This window comes from Sardina pilchardus, chromosome 5 (assembly GCF_963854185.1).
Source record: "Sardina pilchardus chromosome 5, fSarPil1.1, whole genome shotgun sequence".
Lineage (NCBI taxonomy): Eukaryota > Metazoa > Chordata > Actinopteri > Clupeiformes > Clupeidae > Sardina > Sardina pilchardus.
This window is the reverse complement of record NC_084998.1, coordinates 27,482,287-27,497,286: the sequence shown is the minus strand read 5'-3', so window position 1 is coordinate 27,497,286 and position 15,000 is coordinate 27,482,287. Positions and strand designations below refer to the sequence as shown.

The following is a 15,000-nucleotide window of genomic DNA, read 5'->3' as shown; positions in this document are numbered from 1 at the left end:
ACAGGTGTATTCATTCACACACACACACACACACACACACACACACACACACACATACACACACACACACACACACACACACACACACACACACACACACACACATACACACACACACACACACACACACACACAATCAAGAGACGATCATTTCTGGGCTACACAGGTGGGTTTAATGCACCAGTTTCCAAAACAAATGATAATGTCCTTGTTGAGAATAAGGGCACTTCTCCAGGGCAACAACACGGAAACACAAACAAGAGAAAGAGGGCCCTTCTGTGGGACGAAAATACCCAAGGAAACACAAACATGGTGTGTGTGTGTGTGTGTGTGTGTGTGTGTGTGTGTGTGTGTGTGTGTGTGTGTGTTAGGAATTGAAAGATGGGTGGATAGCACACTAGAGGTTAGGGAATAGGACACTCTGATGACTTGCTGAGAGATAGTGAGACGCACGCAGACACACAAACACACACACACACACACACACACACACACACACACACACACACCGGGCGAGAGACAGATGAGTTTCTAAACCTCTGGAGCTGAGCTCAGGTGGACAAACACACACGCTTTAGTCACCTCTATTTTTTTGACACTCAGAATTCAAATCTGTGTGAGGGGTCAAGTGGATCTAACACAGAGAAGGAAACCTTCTTCAACGTTTTCTTAAAGACACTCTTAATAGGGGCTACTCACAAAAGACCACGACTAACAAAAGATTTGGAGGTAATCCGATAGACTCACACACACACAGATTCACACACACACACACACACACACACACACACACACACACACACACACACACACACACACACAACCACACACACACACACACACACACACACACACACACACACACACACACACACACACATAAAGAACTCAGAATAGGCTAATTTTTGGGGAGGGTAGCGTGCCAAATAACCAAATCTCTATTTAAAGCGATTATCTCCCAATTAAACTAACGGAGGACCCGTGCGACAACAACATTTGAGGAACACAGCGCCGTGGCTCGTGCTGACACAGCCGGTTTGAGCGCGACTCTGTTTAAAGCCTTTTTTACGCGATAAAAGTGATGTTCTTTCTGTCTTCGAGTCATCATTTATTATTCCATCCCGAAAACGTCTCTATCGTGCAAAACCAGAGTGAACTCAGCGATGCAATATTCAGCATCTTCTATTTTTGTGAGTGGCATTAATTATTTACACGTTCGTCGTCGGACTGTTATCTTCCAGAGCACGACAGAATGAGAAATTGTTTAGCGAAACTGAATAGAACATTTGATAAATAACCTATTAGTCACCGTTAAATATTGAAACTAAGTAACAACGACCAGTGTTATAACAGCAATTACACCAAATTGGCTAAGCCTACTCCTATAATACAAAGTCACATTGCTGTAGACAGCGAAAAAGAAACAGTGGAGGATAAAGGTATAGCCTAAATCCTTCAACGAAAACGATGACGACAATAACAAAAGGCTGCCGTTAAGCTAAAATCAGATAAAGGGCTCAAGCGCATCCTTAATACTTAGGGCGGGCAATGCAGGCAAATGAGGCCCATAGAATCATATGGTCTAATCGCCCTGTATATGGGCAGATGTACAGTAGCAGCGAACCTGTTGACAGTGTGTTGGTCTTGTCTTTAACGTATATAAATCCCATAACCGATATGGCCGAGTAACCCTTTCTGTAACTGCGTTGGCTACTCAAAGGTTTATCCATATGCCTTGAAGTGAATTCGTTTTTTAAGACACTGGCATCTTCTGCCTTGTGAACCACCGACCATCAAACTTTGACAACCATAAAACCAAATGTACCAATAAACCAAATTAATCACAGGTACAATTTTGCGAGAGAAAGGCGTATTAGGCCATGTTGGTAGACAAAATTACAAGTAGCCTAGTCTATCGCTTTAATTGGCGACTCTAGCCTACTTGCGAAAAGCATTTGTATATGTGTATGTATGTATGCATGTACAGTATGTATTTATGTCTTTGTGTGTGTGTGTGTGTGTGTGTGTGTGTGTGTGTGCGTCGAGGGGGGGGGGGGGGCGAACAAAAGCATTCTCCCGTCACTACAACAGCGTTAACATCACTGCCACTGCAACTTAACCTGCTACAGTGCAACATTCTCTCTCTCTCTCTCTCTCTCTCTCTCTCTCTCTCTCTCTCTCTCTCTCTCTCTCTCTCTCTCTCTCTCTCTCTCACACACACACACACACACACACACACACACACACACACACACACACACACACACACACACACACACACAGAGACACACACACACACACAAAGCGCAACACCCGCTACCGTTGTACCATGTACCATATAGGCTACACTACCCTTCCAATGCCTCTGGCTCGCAGCGGTAAACACGCCGACAAAATCTAAAATAAACATTTCACTACGTTCAATACCACTTTCGGGTTGACGTCAAACAATGATTAACAGAAAAACCAACACAAACTTCGACCACACTGGCTGCCACATCGACACGGATCCCATTCACTTTTCACTCTCGTGTTGAGAACCGCGCAATGCAAAAATCTGCGCCAGTTGATCGCCGATGCATCACACACAGAGACCCTGATCCACTGAACCAGCGTTTCATTCAAAAACAGGAGTCAGGAGGCTACGGAGCTCGCGACCGGGTGCACGGCGACTCTACGCCGCCGATCGAGGCTTCTAAACACTCCGCGATACTCGGGTTGAACTTATAACTGTAAAGATAGCCATTCGCTAGGTAGATGGGTACGGACAGGGCGTATCGACAAGTGTAAACACAAGCGAGATGTATCGACAAAGGTTCAAAAGGGCTATTTGTAACAAGTGGTTGCGCTAAGAAGCATGCTGCGGTAGCGCGCGCACACTGCATAGACACCACATGGGTTGAGCAGCAGCAGCTCAACAGACTCGCTGTGTTCCGGAGGCCTCCCTGCACAACGCCGCCTCTCATCTCTCATATAATCCACTAATCATAAACAACATCTGCCGCTAAAAACCTCACCATAAGGGACAGGGGAGACCACAGCCATAAGTTTCAACTAAAGCATTACATCCTCTATCGAAACGATGGCTCGCAGAACAGTCCAAAGTGGTTTAATGAATCATAACAATTGTTACAACGTAACGATCTAAAACATAATTCGTTGTTGAAAGAATTATGCCCAAATGTCAAAAGTCATTTGACTGTATCCTGCGTGAAGTTTTACCCCATTCAAAGATAGATTTGATCGAAAAGGAAAGATGGACTATAAACTGTCGCTCGAGGATAATACGGCACTAATAACAGCTGCATGCCCGCTGACCGGGCAATCCGTTCACTCCGGTGCCTTTGTTGTAAAGTGCAAATCCCGGTTTCTCATTCCCTAAAATGCAAAGTTTTCATCTAAACTTCGTCCGCGACTTATATTGGAGAACTGTTTACCAGAGACGTACATCACATAACAGCTCTATGACAATGCGCAGAGATACGGTGCCACGCTCGCAAGCTCCTTCATGCATCAACAGAAATCCACGGAAAACCCTGATGGTATTTCATTCAGACGATGAAACCCAAAGGCAAAAAACATACCTGTCAACAGAACGGCCGACAAGGTGGTGCACAGAAGGAGACTGGAGATATATCCGTAAGCCATGTTTAGCCCGTGTTTCCAACACCTGCTTCGATGTAGCGACGCTTGTGAGACTTCACCAAAAACAGCGAGGGTCTCCGTGATGAGATGCAACACAGAGGGGATAATATGGCAAGCCGTTTCCTATGGCAAGACGGTGCACCGTTTCATTGTGGCAAGCCATCTCTGAATATACTATGGTAAGTCAGTTAACATTGTAAAATGTACCATAGGCTAGTAGCAAGAAATATACTGTATAAGAACAAAGGCTAAACTGATGCCACGAGCATTTGTTTTTTGTATCATTATTCTGTTTGAGAGCGCTGACAAACAAATTGGACAGTGATTGGGCAGTGATTTCATTTGCTGCTGTCATGATTTCTGCAAGTGTCACTAGAGCTTTTGATGTTACAGTAAGCAAAAAGATGACCATTATATTTCAGTGTAATATGACACAATTTTATTCTTATTGTTTTCCCTGATAAGTACTTGAACAAAATGCAAATCAATTACAATGATCATTTTGCTTTTCATTGCAGCATGTTGTCTTCACATTTTAAAATATCTTTATGTCCATCATGTAATGATTTTAAAGGTACATGATATAGGTACAATACATGATATGTATTGTATGTTCTATATAATATTCTGTATACCACTGCTTGGTCAAATTTCCTATTGTGATGCGCTATTTGGAACGTGCATTATTTTTTTCGATAATACGCACGGCTATGAAGTAGTTCCTTTTTTTGGGCTTATCACACTTGAATATTAATTCGCCAATGTGAATGTAATGGTAAAAACAGAAACGTTGTATCTAAGACAGCGGCAATATAAACGAAAATGATAGTAGCAGTGGTATAAGCGGGATAATAAACTCTGCGCCGTGCGTTTAATTGGAAAACTAGAAAAGCACTCAGAGAGCGCAGACCTCCGCCTGCATTGTTTCTTCCTAGGTTGTCATACATTTGAACCTGAACTATTCAGATCGCCACCACATGGCCATACCATGCCATTACACCACTAAGCGAAATACAGTACATAAACGGCTCCGGAATCCCGACGGAATTATGGATCACTCCCGAAATTTAATCGTTTCTTCCTTGGGTCATGCCTGACATTCGCAAAAAAAATCATCGAAATCCATCTATAACTTTTTGAGTTATCTTGCTAACAAACAGACAGACAAACAAACAAACAAATGCCGGTCCCCGAGAAAACATATACCTCCTTGGCGGAGGTAAATAATGCACTTATCGACCTGCGGCATCGGGACCTTATTACCACTTTGTGCATTATTTTCCTAGAAACGCACGGCGCGTTGTTGATTATCCTTTACTTATCCTATAGTCTATCCTTATATACACTAGCCTCACCCAAAGTTTAGCCAGGTGTTCGCTGTTCTGGTCATATTAGGTTAGCCTGTTACCATTATTTGCTGCTGGCTGTGGAATGTTTGTCCAAACCCTAATTTGTAACTTGACCGAAACACAATAGATGTTTTTGTTTAGGAGACAAACAAATCGTCAGCGAATGCAAATGCACAGCTGAGGGTGAATCACACTCTGTAACACTGCAGCCCTCAAATCACACGTTTTTGGATTTTAATTAATCTGATGCATGGGTATAGCTTAAAACAACACACATTAATATCCCCTTAATGTTTCAGTGTGTGGGCTATAATTGATAAAAAAGAAAACAATCTGAGGGAATGTACTGATTTATCAACCCACCAAATCAATTATAGTCCTCAGGCCCTTCAAGAGAGCTTGTGATCTGTATTACTTACCAGTTGCTGAATATAAAATGCAGCTGGCGAATCAACTTCCAGTTTCTGTCTTCATTATTCTTATAAAAACATGTATAGCTTGATACAAACTTGATAAATATTACAAATCAAATACAATGGTCTAAGTCACCTGCTAAAAATATTACCAAGAACCTGCGTGTTGAATGAGTGATATCAGTAGGCCTACACTTACAATAAGTTTGATAATAATAATATCATATCTAATTGACCATAGTCTTGGAGGTAAGAGTTGGATATGATGACGCAAAACAGCAACCAAAAACCATAAGACTGTACAAGCACCCCCAATGACCCCCAAATAAGCACAACCGAAAGACTGCAACGCAACTCCTTATGAATATAATATTAGATTAGTGTGAAGGTGTGGTGATGGTGCCAACTCGAAGTGGCTATTTTGGCTATTGCACCGAGACCAGAAACGGGTCCGCCGTGGATCAGAGAGCCCGACGCAGCAGCGGCCCAAGTTAATGATGTCACAGCGGGAGATCCATGAGGCATGGCCGCTCCTCAGAGGCGAACAATGTGGGTGTGTGGCCGTGACGACGGGCGCTGCCGTTAACCGAGAATTAGAATGAGGCCTTTAGACTCGCAGTTATGTGCGCAATTACTGCTTTTCAATAGACCGATCAAAGCACAGGGCAATTACTGCAACAGGGATGACACGATGGTTGTATTTTTCTTTAAAAGACATATTCATTTTAAAATGGTCTTGGTTCTTCTTTGTGGTTAGTTCACTGTGTGTGTGTGTGTGTGTGTGTTTTGTGTGAGAGAGTGTGTTGGTGTGTGCCTGTGTTTGTGTGTATTTCTTTTCAAATATATTTAGACTCATTTGTGTTTATATTGTCAAGTCACTAATGAGTGGAGCATAGACAGCAACAGTCACATTGGTGTGTGAGTAATAGCCTATGATGTGATTACCTTCCTAGTCTTCCCCGCTATGAGTGTGGAACTAGCACTGATAGAGAGAGAGAGAGAGAGAGAGAGAGAGAGAGACACACACACACACACACACACACACACACACACACACACACACACACACACCGTTATGAGTGTGGAACTAGCACTGAGGCAGTACACTGAGGAAGTGGCAGCTACAGTACAGCAAATTAGCCTCCAACATGTTGCTGTTGACGTGTGGAACACTTAAATACTGTCAGTTTTCAAACGTGTAAATTCCCAACCACATGCTCATCAGCACGAAGACACCAGAAACTGCACTAAATAGCCACACACACACACACACACCTTCCCGTGCCACTCTCTCACTCATTATCTGTCTCCTCTCTTCTCTCTAACATCCTTCTGATTCATTTCTTCTATGTGTGCTGCTTTCCCTTATCCCTCCCTCTCGTTCTCTGTCTAACACACACACACACACACACACACACACACACACACACACACACACACACACACACACACACACACACACACAGGCACTCTCTCTGTCTCATTCTGATTCTGTCTCTTGGGAACTCGGGCTGCTCAGAGTGTGTCGTGATTAATTAGGTACCAGAGACATCCGCGTGTGTGACACACTCCAGCTCATTCATTTCCACAAGTGTGTGTGTCTGTGAGTGTGTGTGTGTGTGTGTGTGTGTGTGTGTGTGTGTGTGTTAGTGTGTCTGTGTGTCTGTGAGTGTGTGTGTGTGTGTGTGTGCGTGTGTGTGTGTGTATGTGAGTGTGTACGTGCAAATGCTCTACACTCTAAGTAATTCACTGTTGTGTGCATGGTGTGTGGGTGTGTGTCTATGTCTGTGTCTGTGTGTGTGTGTGTGTGTGTGTGTGTGTGTGTGTGTGTGTGTGTGTGTGTGTGTGTGTGTGTGTGTGTGAAAGCTCTACACTCTAAGTAATTCATTGTTGTGTGTGCTGTGTATGTGTGTGTGTGTGTGTGCGTGTGTCACACTCAAGCTAATTCATTCTTGCACATCTGTGTGTCACTCTGAAGCTAATTCATTTTCGTGCTTGTGTGTGTGTGTGTGTGTGTGTGTGTGTGTGTTTCTCTGTGTGTGTGTGTGTCTGTGGCCATGTCCCTGTGCTAAGTATTTAATGGGTTTAGGCCTGATTCACTGCATCCAGGCCTGAATCGGGTCAGCTGTTCTGTGGTCAGTGCTCGGGTCAGTCGGTTCTGGTGTCTGGCTCCCCGCTCAGTGGACGTGTATCAGGTCTGCTAAATAAACAGTGTTGGGGAGTAACGCATTACATGTAATTGAGTTACGTAATTTAATTACAAAATAAATGTAACAGTAATATATTACAGTTACTGTAGAAAAGTTTGTAATTCAATTACAGGTACTTTTGAAATTTTTCAAAATTACAATTTGAATTACATCTCAATATTGTCAGCAAAACCTTGCAAAGAATATTGTATGTAAAAAGAACTGTTTCCCTCCACAGCCATAGTTTTATAAGGGACCTTCTGATAGGCTCTATCACGTCTACAGCGCCATCAGCGTAGGCCTACATGCCTGCCTGTAAAGATGTTATGATTATCATTATATTATCCTCACAAAAAAATGTGATGCTAATTCATGTATTGAATGCCCTTGCTGCCTTGTGCGCTTATGTACAGAACTGCTCGGCAGCCTGTAGACCAAGGCCGAAATCTTCGCATGGATTTGGGGACTATATATATCATTAAACAATTGGAAAAGTAATCAAAAAGTAATCAAAAGTAATTAGTTACGTTACTCAGAAAAAGTAATTCAAATAGTTACACTACTATTACATTTTAAACAGGGTAACTTGTAACTGTAACACATTACATTTCTAAAGTAACCTTCCCAACACTGTAAATAAACTATGGTGGAAGGCTCAGCGTTTGGTAAATAAACTGCTCTTGGAGTCAGTGTTTGGTGAGCAAACTGCTCTACTCCTGACAGAGAGAGAGAGTGTGTGTGGGTGTGTGTGAGTGAGTGAGCAAGAGAGAGAGAGAGAGAGAGAGAGAGAGATAGAGAGAGAGATGTGTTCTCAGGCCTGATCATTCATATAAGCTTCTGAGGGATGCCAGTAAATGCTTCAATCACTCACTGCTTTCGTCAGTGCTTCAGCTAGTCCTTCAGTCAGTAGTAGACTTCGGTCAGTGAATAGGTCAGTGGTTGAGTTATAGTGGTTGTGGCAGTGGTTGAGTGCGGGTCACATGGTTGGACTGTCCACTGGGAGAAGGAAGTGTGTGTAGTATGGTGATGCGTGACTGAACCCAGTGAAGTATGTTTGGATGGGTGATGTTTGCTGTGACATGTGTGTGTGTGTGTGTGTGTGTGTGTGTGAATGAGGGTGCTGTGTGTGTGTGTATGTGTGTGTGTGTATGTACATGTGTGTGCTGCAGCTGCTGCTGCTGCTGTGTATGTGTGTGTGTGCACACTCCTGTGTGTGTGTGTGTGTGTGTGTGTGTGTGTGTGCACTCCTTGTGTGTTTGTGTCTGCACACCTTGTGTGTGTGTGTGTGTGTGTGTGTGTGTGTGTGTGTGTGTGTGTGTGTGTGCGTGCACTGCTGGTGAGCATCACATGCTGCACATTCAGCCCCCTCTGCTGGTGGCCTCCCCAGCTGCATTTATTCTCTTCACTTTAGGTGCACATTTCATCATCACACACCCCAAAAAAAAAATGGATTCCAGAGTTATTATGCTAAAAGTCTAACATCTGCAAGGCAAGTGTCATGTCCATATTTCCCCTTGATTAGCTTTCTGTGAGCCGAACGGGCCTCATTAGCGCTATGCTAATTTGCAGCCCAGATCCTGCAGCCGGAGCCCCAGCGGGCCCAGCGGGAGTGGGTCAGGGTTCCGAGCCCTCTCCTGAGCCCAAGGCAGAGAGGCAGCTGCTCAGTGACACGCTCGCAGAACCGCCCTGAAGAGATCCGCCGGGCTTTTAAAAGGCCTCGTTAGAACCGTGGTTTCCCAGTGTTGCTGTCAATTCCCTTATCAAAAAAGTCCTGTGGGATTCCAGTCAGATTTTGGAACCAAATTCCTGAAGTATTCCAATAGCAACTATAGGATTGTCCAAAACAAATGACAAAATCTGATTGGAATCCTAGGATCCCAATAATATAGGGTTCTATTGGTTCCAAAATCTGACTGGAATCCTATTGGACTTTTTGATTAGGGAACGTGGTCTTGTTTCCTTCCCTCACAGAGTCAGGCGAGCCTTTCTCTGTTTTATTACGCCAGTAGCAGGACCCAAATGTAGCAAGAGGGAACATAGAACCTAGAACCCAACCACAGCAAGAGAAAACACAGGACCTAGAACCCAACCTCAGCTTGAGAGAACACAGATTATAGCCTCAGCTGGTCAGAACCGAGAACCCAAACGTGGCTAGAGAGAGCCTACCGTTACCTCAGCCATAGAGACTACAGAACCGAGAACCCAGAGAACATCGGACAGACCCAGGTATCTGATTCTGACCTATTCAATGACATCATATGGCACCTGTGCTAAGACCTAAGCTAACGCTAACCTGATCACAGATGCACCTGTATTCATATGCTGTGCTTAGAGCTAAGCTAACGCTTATCTGATCACAGATGTACCTGTAACTCAATGCTGTGCTGAGAGCTAAGCTAATGCTAACCTGATCACAGACACACCTGTAACTCAATGCTGTGCTAAGAGCTAAGCTAACGCTAACCTGATCAAAGATGCACCTGTGGCCTGCTGTGCGGAGAGCTAAGCTAACGCTAACCTGATCACAGACTCACCTGTAGCTCAATGCTGAGATGTTGAGTGTTGCTGTAAGCCGGATGTCAGATCTGCAAATGGGGACCTGGACTCAGTTGCCATTTAGAATAACGTTCAAAACTGTGTTTGACATAACTCAGCAAGCTCACAGGCAATGTGATGCATGCACACACGCACACACACACACACACACGCACACAAACACACACACACACGCACGTGCGCACACACACCCACACCCACACACACAGGTCTCTGCCAATGGCCCAACATCTGCAATGAGCACAGGCTCATTTGAAAGTCAATTGGAAACACGATTCAAACAAATGCAAAAATATCTGAGTAAAATATGAGTGTTAATGCATCTGCCTCTTCCAACATACACACGACTCCAGCGCGCACACATGCACACACACACACACACACACACACACACACACACACACACACACACACACACAGCCTCAGTACACTCATACACACACACACACACACACACACACAGCCTCAGTACACTCATACACATACACACACACACACACACACACACACACACACACACACACACACACACACACACACACACACACACACGCGCACACACACACACACACACACACACACACACATGGCCTTGGCACAGACAGAGCTTCAGCTCCTAAAGAGCAGATTGACACTGGCACCAAAGAAAAGAAATCAAACTGGCAAAAGTGATTATAAATAATTCATGTAGACCTCCATCATTAGCAACCACTGTTGCAGGTGCACACATACACACACACACACACACACACACACACGCACACACACACACACACACACACAGTCTACTCTGGTGATCCAGAGGGGAGCTTTTTGGTTGTGATGAGAAATAATTAATATTTAAACATGCCATTTATTCTGAGATTGATATTTTACATTGAGGGAACCACTTGTTGAATGTGTTTGCCAGAGCTTATCAATATTCAAACAGTAGCCTGCGTGGAACAAAGGCTCAATCAATGTTTAAAATAAGAAAGATCAGTTATGGTTTGAGGTATTAAAGCACTGAGTGATTTCAGAGCTCCTGTGTATGTATTTGAACACTGTTTCCCTGCCTAAGAGTATGAAGCACTTCCCATTAGACTATAGACTATAGAGGTTTGATTAAAGGCAGGTTTAGGAAGAGGCTGAACACGTACAGTTCAAATCAACATGAGCATGTGCAGTTCAAACCAACATACTGAGCATGTGCAGTTCAAACCAACATACTGAGAGTGTGCCGTTCGAGCCAACATACTGAGCATGTGCAGTTCAAAGCAACATTGATTTTGCACTCATTGATGCACTTATTGTGTTTTTTAATTTGTTATTAGAGGTGCTCTTAAAGGGAGCGTGTTAAATGGGAAAATTACCGTAAATCTTAGTCACTTTTAAACATGATGCTAGCAGGCGAGATGCTACTGGTCTAATCCGTTTCAATGATCTATGCTAGGCTGAAGCTAAGCTATGAACGGGAAAAAGGTAAATATCAATTGTTTTGCTCGAGGGGAGGTGGAAAATTAGCTTATTTCCAAAAATGGCGGAATATCCCTTTAAAAGCTAAAGCTTAAATGTTTTTACTATGTTGTAAGTCGCTTTGGTTAAAAAGCATCAGCCAGGAGGAAGTGGATGTAGAGGAGGAAGTGGATGTAGAGTTAGAGGTGGAAATGAGGTCTCTTCAGTGTTCTTTATGCTGTAAGTGAAATATAACCTGTGGGTAAAGAGCACAATACCTGTGTGTGTGTGTGTGTGTGTGTGTGTGTGTGTGTGTGAGTGTGTGTGTGTGTGTGTGTGTGGATGTAGAGGTGGATGTAGGGCTGAGGGTGGGTGTAGGTGTAAAGGTGGATGTGGATGTAGAGATGGGTGTAGAGGTGGATGTGGATGTAGAGATGGATGAGGAAGTGAATGTAGGGAGGTGGATGTAGACGTGGATGTGGATATAGAGGTGGAGGTAGATATCGAGGTGGATGTGGATGTGGTGGTGGATGTAGAGGTGGAGGTAAATGTAGAGGTGGAGATGGATGTAGAGGTGTGGTGGTGGATGTAGAGGTATAGAGGTGGATGTACAGGTGGAGGTAGATGTAGAGGTGGATGTAGGGCTAGAGGTGGAGCTGGATATGGATGTTGATGTAGAGGTGGATGTAGAGGTGGAGGTTGATGTCGATGTGGAGGTAGAAGTGGATGTGTATGTAGTGAATGTGGAGGTGGAGATGGCTGTAGATAGCCTGACGAGCCAGACCCACATCAAGATGTAGGGTCTGGACACTCACCGTAGACAGGGCTCAATCGAAGGGGTGGGATAAACAGTTGTCTTTCAAATTCCCTCCCCGCAATAGGATAACGCTAAATGAATCATCTTCTTGTTTTCAAGTAGCAGGATGCGTAACCTTCCTTCTCCACGCAATAGGATAACGCTAAACGAATCATCTTCTTGTTTTCAAATAACAAGATGCGTTACCGTCGCAACTTCTGGTCGCATGTCAGTCACCATTATGTTAAGCCCACCCACTGACTCTATACACGCTGTGATTGGCCCGCTTTTTATTTTCCATTTCTCAGCTCCTTGCTCTACGGAGCGTTGCTAGACTGCCCCGCCAGCCAAATTACATTTGCTGCCGCTAGGGGCGTCTAGATTTCTAGGCTAGGCTGTAGATGTAGAGGTTTTAGATATAGAGGTGGAGGTGGATGTGGGGCTAGGTGGATGTACTGTAGATGTAGATGTGGATGTGGACTTAGATCCCTTACAGTGGATGTGGGTGTGGAGGTAGATGTGGAGTTAGATGCCTTGCAGTGGAGGTGGAGGTCTTCAGAGCCGGCTCTGAGTGGGCTGCACACACGTGAGCCGTGAGATGCAGGACGCGGACGTAATGAGAACTCCACACTATTGATTTCTCCTCAATGTGATTCGCCGGGCTCCCGTGAGCAGGGAGCTCATTCGCTCTCCAACTGGAGTGCATGGTTACCGTGCTTTCCAGCTAGCGTAGCCTTGCGTGACCCTTCTGAAATGGTTTTAAATGACAAGCCACTCATTCCAAGGCTGTTAGGAGTATTTAGGCCACTAAATGAATGTGGAAATGTAATTTGTTGTGAATGAGAGTTGCAGTGCAGTGATGTGGGGGCTGATATAAATGATACTCAGAGAAAGAGAGAGAGGAAGAGGGAGGGACAGGGTGAGAGAGAGAGAGAGAAGAAGAGAAAGAGAAGGGAAGAGAAGGAAAGAGAAGAGAAAGAGAGGATGAAAAGAGAAAGAGAGCAATAGGGAGAGAGAGGGAGAGGAGGAGAGGAAGAGAGAGAGGGGGTGAGAGTGAGAGGGGTCAGAAAGAGAAGAAGAGAGAGTGAGAGAGAGGGGAGGGGGAGAAAGAGAAGAGAGAGTAAAAGATAGGGAGAGGGTGAGAAAGAGAAGAAGAGAGAGTGAGAGAGGGGAAGGGTGAGAAAGAAAAGAAGAGAGAGAGAGGGGGAGGGGGAGAAAGAGAAGAGAGAAAGTGAGAGAGGGTTGTGAGGAAGAGAAGAAGAGGAAGAGAGAGGGGGGAGAAGAGAAGTAGAGAGAGTGAGAGAGGGGGGAGGGTGAGAAAGAGAAGAAGAGAGAGAGGGGAGAAGAGAAGAGAGAAAGTGAGAGAGGGGAATAAGAAAGAGAGTGAGTTAATGGACTCAGGGGATCTCACAGGAGTAACCCAAGATAAGAAGTGTGGAAACGAGGTGGCAGAGGGTGGTGGGTCTGATCCCCAGTGGTGCCCCCTCCCCTGAATGGGCCCTGCAATGAGCTGGAGAAGAGAGGAGGAGAGTGTCTGCTAAACGACATAATCATGTAATTAGATTTATCATTTCAAATACTTTCATGTTTTCTTTTCGACAAAATAATACCAAAGATCAAGCTTAGACTTCACATAGTATAAATGACATTGTGGCATCAGTTATTATGTTTATGTAATCATGACTTACCTGTGCCATACAACTGTTGTAACACCCTTATAACCGTGACATATGACTGTTGAAACACTAATGTATCTGCAACTTATGACTTTTATGACACTAATATCAGTGACTTATGACTATTGCAAAACGAACAATGACTAACGACTGCTATAACACGAATTTAACCGTAACGTATGACTTTTATGACATTAATATGACAGTGACTTATGACTATTGCAAAACTCATATAACAATGACTAACGACTGTTGTAACACCAATATAATGACTGTTGACTGTTACAAAATTAATATGACCATGACTGGTGCCTCCTATAACACTGTGCATGTTGAGTGTGTTGTACCATTAAAGTGTGTTCAGACTGATATTAGCACGGTGTGTTGTACCATTAGAGTGTGTTCACACTGATATTAGCACGGTGTGTTGTACCATTAGAGTGTGTTCACACTGATATTAGCACGGTGTGTTGTACCATTAGAGTGTGTTCACACTGATATTAGCACGGTGTGTTGTACCATTAGAGTGTGTTCACACTGATATTAGCACGGTGTGTTGTACCATTAGAGTGTGTTCACACTGATATTAGCACGGTGTGTTGTACCATTAGAGTGTGTTCACACTGATATTAGCACGGTGTGTTGTACCATTAGAGTGTGTTCACACTGATATTAGCACGGTGTGTTGTACCATTAGAGTGTGTTCAGACTGATATTAGCACGGTGTGACTTCGTCACGACTCAGGTCCTATTCACGCACACTACTGCCCACACACAGCACACAGCAGACACATACACACACACACACACACACACACACGCACACACACGCACACACACAGTGATCTTACACGACTGCTACATGACTCATGCTCCTTTCGCCCGGCACCCACTGCAACCACGTGTGTGTATGTGTGTGTGTGTGTGTGTGTGTGTGTGTGT

The 15,000-nt window shown here is 44.2% G+C and overlaps 1 protein-coding gene across 4 annotated transcripts in view; it reads right to left on the bottom strand.

Annotated features, from left to right (window-relative positions):
• The window catches only part of cadm1a (cell adhesion molecule 1a), a 114,684-nt gene extending 110,964 nt beyond the window's left edge, over positions 1 to 3,720 (bottom strand). For all 4 annotated transcript variants that reach the window (XM_062537170.1, XM_062537172.1, XM_062537174.1 and 1 more), the window contains exon 1: positions 3,585 to 3,720. In XM_062537170.1, coding sequence (XP_062393154.1) covers positions 3,585 to 3,648 — 64 coding nt within the window. In that variant the 5' untranslated portion in view covers positions 3,649 to 3,720. The remainder of the gene's footprint in view (positions 1 to 3,584) is intronic.
• Between the last annotated feature and the right edge of the window lie 11,280 nt (positions 3,721 to 15,000).